Raw genomic sequence first — 13,081 nt, forward strand, 5'->3', positions numbered from 1 at the left:
TCTTCTGCTGCTGCCTTCGCTAATCTGTCCGCTATTTCATTACCGAAAATTCTGATGTGTGCTTTGATCCACCCAAAATGAATAGTCCAATTTTGATCTTTGAGATTCCTTAATCTATTTCTTATCTCAGATATTACAAAGCCATGTTTGAAGTTGTTTTTTAGTAGATCGAGAGAAACTGGACTATCTGTGTATTCTTTCCTCAATGCTGATTTCCCTTAAAGTTGTTACTGCATCCAAGGCCTCTAGAATTCCGATCTGCTCAGCTTGATTGTTTGAGCAGTGATCGGGTGACTTGGTTTTTAAGCTATGAATTAGTTTTCCATTTTTGAAGATAACAGCGGCAGCACTCACCTTTCCTTGGTGTTTACTTCCATCTGTATAGATTTCCACAGTGTGTTAATTGAAGTCTTTCACTTCATCAAGAGTTATTCTTTCCGCTGGATGAGACCATTCCTTCTTGTTTAATGGTGCTCCGTACTCGTTAGAGTCATCTTTCAGTCTGTGTATAGTTTTATATATCTGCACTGCTTCTTCGATACTAATGCAGATAGGATATTCTGTCTTCTTGGTCTTTTCGAAGTGTGCATTTGTCAGTAGTGAGCGCCCAGCCCACTGCCTCTGCACAATTTCTACTCAATCCTTATCTTTGTCTGCTATAGCCAACTAGTAGGAATCAGGAGAGACTTGTGTGAGAAATGGCCAGGGAGTTTTGCTTAGGAAACATGTCGTTCATTGTTTTTTGTGCCATAAATCTACGGCATGGGACCGCCGGCTTTAGTTCCCTTCCGAAGGAAGTTGTTCTATGGATTTTTATCACCCCTTAAAATTCCATCAACCTCAGCAGTGTTTGAACTCGCGTACCTTGGGTCCAGTGGCGACGACATTAACCACTAGTGCAATGAGGGCGACAAGTTCGTTGAAATATTACTTTGCTAAAATAATAACAGGAAAGTTTATGAACATGTTTTTTATTTAATATTCTTAAATATATTAATTATAAACAATTCAGAAAACATTAAATAATTTAACTATTTAACAAAAAATAAACAATTGAACTATTTTACAAAGAACTAAACTATTTCACTATATAATTTATTTATTTAACAAATGTGAATAATTCAGATATTTAAGAAAAAACTGAACAGTGAAACTATTTAAATACTAAACAATTTAACAAAAAATAAACAATTTCAAGATTTAAACAATTGAACTATTTTACAAAGAACTAAACTATTTCACTATATAAATACCGAAGTATTTAACAAAAAAACTAAATAATTTATTTATTTAACAAATGTGAACAATTCAGATATTTAACAAAGAACTAAACTATTTCACTATTTAAATACGGAAGTATTTAACAAAAAAACTAAATTATTTATTTATTTAACAAATGTGAACAATTCAGATATTTAACAAAGAACTAAACTATTTTACTATTTAAATACTGAAGTATTTAACAAAAAACCTAAATAATTTGTTTATTTAAAAAATCTCATCTAACGTCCATTCCTTGGAGCCCAGTTGCTTTGCTTCAGGTCGATGACGTAGTCGATTTTAAACTTTATTCTGCTAGAGAGCACCGCCTTCTTATTTGTTACTTCCTTCATTCCACAAAGGAACTCAGACAGATCCTGCAAGAAAACAAAAATTTAAAGTCACATTTCATGGGCATAATTAACTTCTTACGCTTATAAGCCTACACATAAAACTAGAAAATTCTGCCACTACTCATGTAGTTCACATAGAACTTGCTGTGTGGGAAGGCGCGTGTAAATTTAAATTGAGAGCTGAAGGTTGCTGTCTCGAACAAAACGTAAGTATGTGTCTCATCTAAACAAAGGCATAAACCGAGATTTTTGGTGGCTGAGCCTAGACATGACCCTTCGATCAGATTCCTGCTTTGTCCTGTCAGGACTGAGTGAATTCTGACATGATTCAGCAGAGGTGATGAGAGGAAACGTAAAAGTGTAACAAAATACTGAGCAAGATTCCCGTCGCACTAGACGGGGACAAGTTGAAGTCACGGCATGAGGCGTCTTTATATGAAACATGTTAGAGTGTAGAAGAGTATGAAGAATTTCAGAAGAACATGTCACGGTGATCATTTATCACACAGAAACACTATTCAGAATATTGTCAGCGAGCTCAGAAAGGTATTTCATATCAGAATAGATGCAACATCCTCACGCGTTCTTTACAATGTGCACTTTCAACCATCGAATCCACCTTCTGTGACAGTTCCCAATTTGGCCACCAGATTGCAGCACCTGACTTTCTACCTAGGAGGATATTCAAAATAGGATTATGCGAGGTCGTGCAGAATACCACAAACTCCATATCAAATTTCATCCTAGTCTGTCCATTGGTTCTCGAATTGAATGGACTGGAAAGACAGATGGACGAGAAGGTGCAACCAGCCCTTAATGCCTTCTCGCTATGGTTTTGTGCAAAGAATGTATAACATGTTACAAAATGGAAGCCAGAAAGTCAGTGAGATCAAAGGGACACACTTACTGCTTTTTGCATTGTACTTTCCGTATAAACCTGTGGTCATCATAGAGCCCAAAGGAAGGCAATAAATTACACGGTAGGAGAACTGCAAATTAAAACTAAAAGTATTAAAAAATGAAAACAAACATACTTGGCTCTTGCTCTCAAAATCCTTTCCGGCCGTCATCAGAAGAGTGCAGAGGCACTCCAAGGAATGTTCGTCTTCTTTGGTAAGGAGACGTTTAATGCAATGCTGCATGGTGCTTGTGGCGAGCATATCTGCTTTATGCAGCTCGCCAATAAACCTGTAACATAGTGAAGAATATATCACTTGGGTTGAGTTAAGACAATAGTAAAAGTCCAAAGAACAGAAGAGAAACGAGGTTCTTTGCCTCTACAAGGTACAGAAAGATTTGTGCCTTAAAATAATGAGAACTTTTGTTTAAATAGATGGAATTTAATCAGTGTCTTGTGTGTGATATATATTTTTGAGGTGAAATATAATATTTCTGTACGTGGTCCTGTAAAAATCTGTATCTGTTTATAAATATAAAACAGTTGAGACAGAATATTGAAAATTTCACATTAAATAATTATTTTTATGTAATTTGCATTTGATTCTGTAAGGAGGAAAGCCATCAGTGCCATTTCACGATGCAAATACCAAGAAGAAGAAATACCGAGGAAGTGGAGACTTTATGATAGTGTGTGATCATGTAAGCAGCAGCATTATGAAGCACATTTAGAAATTTGTCCTGGATTTTGTGGAACACTTGCATACTGGAGGGCAAGAACCCATTAACATTTCAAATTTCCTCTCAGTGTCTTGTCCTAATTCACAACTCTTAAGTTCACTACTTTCAGAGTCACTGATGAATCAAATGTAGAGCTTCAAAATCACAAAGAAAAATGTAAGTTACCTGATGTTTCCTATTGATTTCATTTGTATCCTACGCAGTTCCTGCTGTAGTTCGGTTTTCTTTGCCTGCAGAAAAAATAAGTAGAAAAGATTAGAAATCGCCTTTATTGATGGTATCTTGTAAGAGCCCTTCTTTAATGCACCGCTTTCAACATATGTAAGTTTGCATTTTAAAGTTTGTGTCCACGATACTCAGCCGGTCAAGAAGCCCCCTGCCTTTATGCCCCCAAAAGAACGCCATGACCTAATGAGAAATGTCGAGTGCAGCCGGAGTCCATTATTATGAGAGTTTACAACATTTTGAAAAAAATGAGTACATTAAGTGTTCATTATAGGAAGTTAAACTAACCTAAGAAGTTAGGAAAATGTTTTTTTCATCTTGAGGAACCATTTAATTCATAATAATTTAAATTAAGTTTATGTGCGTTCTACAGTCAGTCTTTATCAATTATGTCTCTTTCTTGTCTTTCAAGAAGTCTTAAAACCTGAACAACATATTGAATAATAATTTTTCAAATGATAGATATTCATCTTCAAGCAAAAAGGGAGGAGACATCTATTCCATTCGATCAAGCAGACGGAGCTATTCCCAATCAGTGGACAGAAGCGTAGTAACATATGACCGTAGACAAAGACATTAGAGAAGCACTTACTGGGTCTGCTGTTTCCTCAATCTCTTTCTGTGTGGCTTGTAGATTTATTTCTGCTTCAGGATTCTTTTCAAATTCTGCCCGGCATCGACCTAGCAGCAACTTCCTGAAGGTGACCTCTGGTTCGCCATTGTTCCCACGCTCTGCCGGAACTTTCATGCTGGAGAGAACCTTGCACATTCGTGCATAAATCTCTGTGAACTTTGGTTCATCAACAGCCTGCACATAAAAACACACAACATTATCACTTTGCTCTCATGTTATATTTATGAAAAACAACTCTGTTGAGCATACGTTACATAAACTAAATTTATGAAATGATGGCCACCTAAATGAAGCTTCAACAAAAGTAAATCTTTATCCCTTAAACCTGAGAAACTCAAAATCTCAGTCAGATGCAAGACACATTTCATGACAGCCTTAATTTTCTTGCATAAGATAAACATTTTTAGATGAGAGCAGATAAATTCTAAGCTTGGAGGTGAATTTAAAGAGAGAACAATCAGCATACTGCTTTTTAAGATTATTATCATAGTGAACAGTAACAATTATAATTTTCACTTGCCCCTAGCGTCTCCAATACTACACTGAGGATAACTTCAATATTTAAGAAATTGAGCTGCAAAGTTACAAAAGAAGGGAATTTCTATCAATATGACGTCTCTGTCTGAATGTATCAGCTGCTAAAGACCGGTGCCTCACCTTTTCAAATATGAGGTCGATGACGCCCTTCAGGCGATCGCTGCTGTCAATTGGCAGATCCTGGACTTGTGAAACTAGTTTGTCAAACTTGTCAGGCGTGAGTTTGTTGAGCAAACTGCGAGCCTTCTTTAACAGCTCCTGCAACATCAAGTTCCCTCTCATCATCTGACAGAACGCAAACACAGAAATAAAGCGAAACATGTTTTACTTCCTTAAAGCCTTCATAGAGATGATTAAAACCTAGAGCCAGTTGCTCTGCATGCGCCGTCCAGCCGCGTTTTGTCTACACCGAAGAAGAAGTCTGTTGTCATGAGAAGCCAATGTCTATTGAGAAATATAATTACAATGCATACTCATTATATGCAATTAAACACTTGGAAAGGTAAACATTGCTTCTAAAATCAAAGAGTAAGCAAAAAGAAAGTTTATTTTTTAGTGTGGCAAAGTTCCAATAAGAAGTGATGAGGAAATTAGGAGGAGACGAATTCCGGAAATGCTTGCAGCTTCTCAGATCGAAATGTCTGATCTTTAAGAGCATCAAGATTAAAATATAGACCTACAATTTTGCCTGTTCCTTAATTTGGCGATGAACCTTCAGTTTCAATAAGCCACCTAGTTAGTTAGAGTAGACTTAGAGCAGGACTGTTCCTTTCAGCCATCTTGCATTGGGGCAGATACAGCATTATTGACTGTTTCCAGGATCCTGTCCTTAAATGAATGCCAGGAACATACCTGAGTCTGGGCAGCCTGCTCGTTGGTCGCCGGCTTCCTTCGCCCAGGTCGCCAGGCGTTTTCACATCTCGCCAGTTTCACCTCATTGAGTTTTATTTCAATGACCGGCCTGGTGCTCATGGTGTTTGTAGTTTCAGTGGCTGGCCTTGCTGCAGGCTGCTGTGAATGACACCAAAGCAACACAACATTAACCAAAAGTGTTCACTCTTAAATGTTGTTTTGATCACAGTATTACGTACAATTTTTCCATTTTCTGGCTTTAATCATGCATTTAATACATTACTCGATGCTTCCTACAGCTCAGATAATAAGAGACCTGTATGTATAAAGCCCTAAACAGTACATGACTGAAATTAGGCTCCAGGTGTTGTGTTCATCACCTCTCACAAAAAATACAACATTTCTTCTGCTGCAGTTGACGTAGAACTGTTCACTTTATTATTTTCTATCACAGTTTATATGTTCACAACTGCATCATCAGTGAAAGATGATACACCCAAATTATGCTATTTCATCCGTAAAAGCCTTGGGTACCCTCTCTTTTGACAGGGAATACTCGTGTCCGACCCCATCGACATCGCGAGTCACCGAGTAACTGCCTTAAGCTATACTTCGTCCTACAAACTACACTCTGACAACTACAGATGAAATCCTTCTCCTCCTCTTCAACAAATGATTCAGTCCGAAATGGATTTGACTTCTCACTTTTATTTACACGCCTTAGAAAGCACTTACCTCTTCATTTTTCCAATATCTGACAATTTTCAGTTACTGTTTAGTATTTATGATTTCAAGGAATCGTTCATTAAAGCACAGAATAACTCAGAGCCATGCCCCACAATGCAACAGAAAGTTTAAACGTACCTGATTTTTGTCATCCTTCATTGCCTTCAGCTTCTCAATTAGCTGTGTTGCAGCAAAGTCTGTAACAATCGATAATTATTTTAGATAGTAAAATTCCTCTTTTGACTATATGTTAACAAACAAGAAAGTTTGTCTTTCGAAACTGTTACGAATGTAAAGATGGAAAAAGACGAGAGGGTTTTCCGAAGACCAGAAACCCATGTCTCATGCAGCCTTAGGTGTAAAGAGTGGCAGCTGATAATGTTGAAAATTATCCCACATTTCGACTAACAATGGAGTTGCCTTCTTCAGGTCAGAGATTGCAACCGAAATGTTTTGTGAAATGGATAATTTCAAACTTTAATGCCTTTCACCTCCTAAGGCTCGAGGTCAAAATATGAGAGCAAACTCTCTTCTTCTTTGGGTACATAAATTAGTCTGCAACTCAGGGCGAAGACAAAATATTGAAGGTAACTAGAACAAAATGCCTAGGAGAATATCTGGATATCTCATGAGACATGCAGGAACATGGTAACGAACAGAATTTCATACTGAGGCAATTTGCAGCCTGTAATCTTTGACTTAGTACTTAAATAGAATGAGAGCAAACATACTTTCTGCTTGCAGCTGCTTGATTTGCTCCGCCTGCAAATTTCTTTCCTTCCTTAGGTTGAGGTTTTCTTCCCTCACTGCTGCGAGACTCACTTTATGCTTCTGTCCTTGCCGGCGCTCGAACAGGACTTGGTTTTTGAGTTCCGTGTCTGTAACAATTCACGACTGCATCAAATGGTCTGTTAAATTCCTCATGTGACGTTATTTCAAGAAACAGCGTCAGGAGTTAAGTATTACTACGTAAAGAAAAGAGTTAGTTTAGTTAAAAAAAATGAACTGTAATAAGAGTTTGTAATTTTGAAATTGCATTTTTCTTGCCCGTGATCAAATTCCAAATTCAGTTTAAGAGTCACTTCCAGTTGGAAAAACCAGTGTCTCTTACGCAATGCATTACTGATTGCTATTTGCAGTGTTTAAAACTGGGATTTGCATGCTGGTCACCGGAAAACATTCTTCTTAACGAAGACGTCGTTAAACAGCCTGGCTCTCATCGAGTCTTCCCGAAAGAGGGATGGGTGTCTACCCTGGGGGACCATCAGACAGACCTCATCCTCGTCACTTGTGACTGAGGCGCAAGGTACACGTGGACACAAAATTAATCTTGGTCTCAACTCTCAGAGAGCAAAGTAAACGTACATAATTCACTAGAAAATGATTCTTTGAAGTCCAGCAAATTTAAAATGTCTGAGAATGACTATTAAAAAGGCAAAATTGCAATGCATTTAACGTTTTTTGGTTTTCCTTCTGACAAAATCACTTAAAATAATGAAGAGTTGCTGGAAGTCTGGGGGGCATATCTGGACATCTAGAAAGACGTACATAAACATCACACTGACGAGGTTTACGGACTGTACTCCACAACTTACTGCATGCACGGAATTAAACCACACTTACTCTCTGCTGCCAGCATCCTGATCCTGTTCATCAAGAAGCAAGTGATCCTCGTGTCTTCAGTTTCAGCAGGGTTTACCTGAGGACAGACAAAAAATGAGTCATTTTATAGTCCAAGAATTCTCTGCAACTTCATGAGGTTAATATTTATTATGAAATTGTTGTCCCAGTCACACACAAATCGCATGTGCCTTGGCTGTTTGTGCTGCACTGCTATCGATTTTCGTTTCTGCCAGAAAATATTAAGAAGACCTCACTTATAGAAAGAGAAATTAAGGCTGTGTCAGATAACGAGGCCTTCCTTGTAATGAATGATTTACCTTTAAAATTAGCATGTTAGGAAACGTTTCAAAGCTTTAATTGCAATATACAAGTCAGTTTATGATTAATCTGTAATACAAAACAACGATCCTGAGAAATTAAGCTGTTCACTCAACAATAACTTTCCTCTAGACGAAAAAATTAAGACTGAAAACAACCTTTAACAATGTCTGAATGCGACAAGTGACCCAGTCATAGGTCCCTATCAGCCGTTTAGCCTAGCCGGAATTCAAGTAACTTTGTAGATGATGGCGGACGTGTGTTGCTGCTAGCATTTGAATTCTTAAGAATGACATAAAATCCCTCAAGATAACGAAATAATAATATTTGTTTAAATCTTGTCAGTCACAATCACAATAAAATTCCTATTAAATATTAAAATATTACTATAATTAGCATTTAAATATTTAAAATATATTAAATGATGTTCTCATCGAAATGTTCGATTTATATTAGATCATCACTTTTTACACGACATGTTTTGAAACAAAATTAAATTATCAAATATATTATTTTATTTTCTATTTCTAATTTTATTAATATTCATTTAGTCTTTATATTATTTACTTTACAGGATGATAACAAAACGTTCACCCACACAAAATCATGTCAAGCACGACATACATATACAGAACAACTTCGAATAAGATATTAAAAAATACAATAAAATCTGGAAGAAAACTTCATTTGAAATCTGATAAACATCTGACTAAAAGTTGCATTTAAGAAATTATATTTAAGTTTATATAATTTTATACACCTGAAGATGGTTCTTTTAGAACTGAAACATGTCGTGTAAAAAGTGATGTTCTAATGTAAATGGAACATTTCGATAGAGAACATCATTTAATATATTTTAAATATTTAAATGCTAATTATAATAATATTTTAATATTTAATAGGAATTTTATTGTGATTGTGACTGACAAGATTTAAACATATATATATTTATCACAATATGACGCAACTTTATCATCTCAGAAATAATAATATTATTAATAAGTAGGAAACCCTTGACTCACCCATTGTGAAGAGCTGGAGACCTCCATGTCGCAGGCAGCAAGATTTGAATAAGAAATTAAACACGTTGCAGGAAATATTTTCACTATATATATATAGAATTATCTTGTTCTAGAAGCTGCTCACACCACCATTCGTTTCACACTGAGGAAAGCCAACCAACTACTGAGTAGAGCGGGCCGTGCGTAACTGCTATTTATACCATAAAAGTGTGACGTCACGTATGGCGCAACAGTCAGTAGAGGGAGTGCAATACGTTTCATTCAGGCGTGCATAAGAAATGAGAAATGAACCTTATGGCATGCCAGCCGAGATTGTTGCGCGTGTTCGTATTTTATAAGAACACCTGCGTTTCATATTTACACATTCTTTGTAGTTCAAGAAATACAAATTGAATTACTCCAAGTTATAATTTTTGACATTCCATCATAAATGTAAGAAGTCAATTATTAATATTAAATATTTTCTGTGTGAAAGGAAATTAATTTAAAAGTAATGAAATTTTGCAGTTTAATTTGCACTTGTTTAAAAATAACTTCGTGTTTTTTATACCTTTTTAATTTTAAGACGATTATTGAGGGCCCCGGGCGCTGTTGAACCCATCGCCCCTGGGACAGGGAAAATGTTTCCTTCCTTCGAATCCCGACTATTCATTTTGACCAATAAGAGAACGCAGGAAGGTAAGAACTCTGGAAGAAGTGTCCTGAGTTCGATTTCCTTCAAGGGCGGTTCCTTTGGCTCCGAAACTAAGCGAGACAGAAGAAGAGTTTTTTGCTTCGAAGAGGAGATTTCGGAAACGAAGGCCTCGACACTGAGTTCGAGACCCGACAAAGATGATTTCTGTTGACGGGAAAGCACCCACGAGAAGAAATCGACGCCAAGGCAAATTTCTTTAGTTCCGGAGAGGACACGAATACAGACCTCGGTTCGAGTCCCTGTTAGGATGTTGGTTTCTGAGGTAATTTTACGGGCGTATTAAACGACGACGTTGACTAACACGGATGCCACCAGATGTCTCAAAAGTAAAGTGCTGTACAATTTGTAATGTTACCCAAATATCGGAAAAGTTTTTGTGGTAATATAATTTACCGCATTCGACCGGCGGATGAATAAAGCACGTAGTTTGGTGGATAAGAATAAAAGGTGTATGAAAATGCGCCCCATTGACAAGTTCTTGTGCACACGAATGTTTTTAAAGCACTGGACTGACTACCAACTGCCGACAATTGGATTTTTCGCCTCAGCGTGAACTGTGCGTGCGAAATCGAGAAATTAAGCTGGTCCAGGCGGAGATAAGGCCTACAGAGGGAGGACTTCGAAGTTTTTACCCCCACGGCCTCTGACTGGGACGGAATATTTGCAACGACCTAAGCTGGACTAAGCGCAATCAAAGATAAAAGACAAATGACTTGTTCTTATGCTCATTTGCTCTTTAACGCGATGCATGCAAAATAAGCATATGTCTATGTTAGCTAATATGAACAAGAACTTGTCAGTGGGGCGCATTTTCATACACCTTTTATTCTTATCCACCAAACTACGTGCTTTATTCATCCGCCGGTCGAATGCGGTAAATTATATTACCACAAAAACTTTTCCGATATTTGGGTAACATTACAAATTGTACAGCACTTTACTTTTGAGACATCTAGTGGCATCCGTGTTAGTCAACGTCGTCGTTTAATACGCCCGTAAAATTACCTCAGAAACCAACATCCTAACAGGGACTCGAACCGAGGTCTGTATTCGTGTCCGTGACCTTAGACCCGGTAATTTCCTCTCCGAAACGAAAGAATTTTGCCTTGGCGTCGATTTCTTCTCATGGGTGCTTTCCCGTCAACAGAAATCATCTTTGTCGGGTCTCGAACTCAGTGTCGAGGCCTTCGTTTCCGAAATCTCCTCTTCGAAGCAAAAAACTCTTCTTCTGTCTCGCTTAGTTTCGGAGCCAAAGGAACCGCCCTTGAAGGAAATCGAACTCAGGACACTTCTTCCAGAGTTCTTACCTTCCTGCGTTCTCTTATTGGTCAAAATGAATAGTCGGGATTCGAAGGAAGGAAACATTTTCCCTGTCGCAGGGGCGATCTGTTCAACAGCGCCCGGGGCCCTCAATAATCGTCTTAAAATTAAAAAGGTATAAAAAACACGAAGTTATTTTTAAACAAGTGCAAATTAAACTGCAAAATTTCATTACTTTTAAATTAATTTCCTTTCACACAGAAAATATTTAATATTAATAATTGACTTCTTACATTTATGATGGAATGTCAAAAATTATAACTTGGAGTAATTCAATTTGTATTTCTTGAACTACAAAGAATGTGTAAATATGAAACGCAGGTGTTCTTATAAAATACGAACACGCGCAACAATCTCGGCTGGCATGCCATAAGGTTCATTTCTCATTTCTTATGCACGCCTGAATGAAACGTATTGCACTCCCTCTACTGACTGTTGCGCCATACGTGACGTCACACTTTTATGGTATAAATAGCAGTTACGCACGGCCCGCTCTACTCGACAATCGGCTTTGAGAGCGATAGAACGCAGGAGTTCATATAAAAGCAGTGGAGTTGAGCTTTTGTGCTGGTAAAACATTTTAGAAAATAGAAAGTGCTTATCTTATATAAGAATTATTAAGAAATCTGTGACGTGGACGTCGTGGTCTCTTACAATTGAACAAAGTTTGAGAAATCTGTGACGTGGACGTCGTGGTCTCTTACAATTGAACAAAGTTTGAGAGACATGGAAGGAGGTGAGCTGGCCTTTCTGAAGGCCCACCTCCCTGAAGTGTTCCAACAGGTCCAGAAGCAGATCCTGGACGCCATCGCGGCGGAAAAGCAAAGACAGCGGGCAGCAGTGGCAGCAGCATTAAATACAGCAGCTACGACCGTGGTCGGAGGGCCTACTCGAGCCAACACTGGCAAGAGGAAAGCCAAAGAGTTGGACTTGTCCAATTCGAGCGGTTCGTTGGAACCCGCATCCAGGCGCCCGACGCCCGGGCCACTGTCCGGAGCCCAGTCACCTTCTCTGCCGGCACCGGCAAAAGTTCATCGGCCCGATGGACCGTCGGTAGCAGCAACATCATCCACCGCTTCCATGAGCAGGACAGTGCAGCCCTCAGCCAAGGGACCCGGCTCCCAGCCGGGACCCTCTTCCTCGATGGAGGTGACTGGGGACCTGTCCGGGCCGCTCACTGGTGTGTCATCTGACGCCGCTTCTTCTTCCAACGCTCAAGTGGACAAAACGGCTCCGGGGGAGCGCCGTAACAAAACCCCGGTGTACGTCTCTGGGGTGAAGGACGTACGCAGCTTCCTGCATAGGATTCGCGCGGAGTTGGCCTGCGGGATCGTGGCGCAGATGAAGGGAGACCTTCTGGCTCTTGTGCCTGAGACCGCCGACGGGTTCCGGGCCACCGTCAGGGTCCTGCGGTCCCTCGATGAGGGCGAGGGTGTGAGTTTTCACACATTCTCCCTCCCTGAGGATCGGTGCGTGCGCCTGCTGATTAAAAACCTGGGAGTGCGCATGCCTGAGGCCGAGGTACGCGAGGAGCTGGCCGCCATGCACATTGCTGTGCAGGGGGTCATGCAACTGCGATCGAGGCGCCGGGCCATGGACCAGGACGGTGACCGTCCCCTTACGCCACACTTTATAGTGTCGATAGCACGAGGCCCCGACGTGGCGAAAGTGCGTTCCCTTACTGAGATCTGCGGTCTGCGGGTCAAGGTAGAAACATATGTTGCACCGAAGGGGCCCATGCAGTGTAAACGGTGCCAACGCTTCGGGCACACGCAGCGGAACTGCGGTTATGCACCCAGGTGCGTGGCCTGCGGGGACGCTCACCCATCCGGGTCGTGTGCCACCCCCAAGCAACAACTTAAGTGCTGCAGCTGCGGAG

The 13,081-nt window shown here is 39.5% G+C and overlaps 1 protein-coding gene across 1 annotated transcript; it reads right to left on the bottom strand.

Annotated features, from left to right (window-relative positions):
• Positions 1-1,473: 1,473 nt before the first annotated feature.
• LOC147872782 (eukaryotic translation initiation factor 4 gamma 3-like) lies at positions 1,474-9,276 on the bottom strand. The gene is made up of 7 exons (XM_087354901.1): positions 9,189-9,276; positions 7,849-7,924; positions 6,957-7,103; positions 6,364-6,422; positions 5,500-5,658; positions 4,768-4,905; positions 1,474-4,284 (listed from the first exon to the last, which is right to left on the bottom strand). Exons 1-7 carry the CDS (start codon positions 9,213-9,215, stop codon positions 4,009-4,011), a joined length of 882 nt encoding a protein of 293 aa, XP_087211027.1. The 5' UTR covers positions 9,216-9,276; the 3' UTR covers positions 1,474-4,008.
• Between the last annotated feature and the right edge of the window lie 3,805 nt (positions 9,277-13,081).

The sequence above is a fragment of the Zootermopsis nevadensis genome, unplaced genomic scaffold (genome assembly GCF_977971745.1).
Source record: "Zootermopsis nevadensis isolate Lab colony 2312 unplaced genomic scaffold, Znev_1.0 Znev_ptg000024l, whole genome shotgun sequence".
Classification (NCBI taxonomy): Eukaryota; Metazoa; Arthropoda; class Insecta; order Blattodea; family Termopsidae; genus Zootermopsis; species Zootermopsis nevadensis.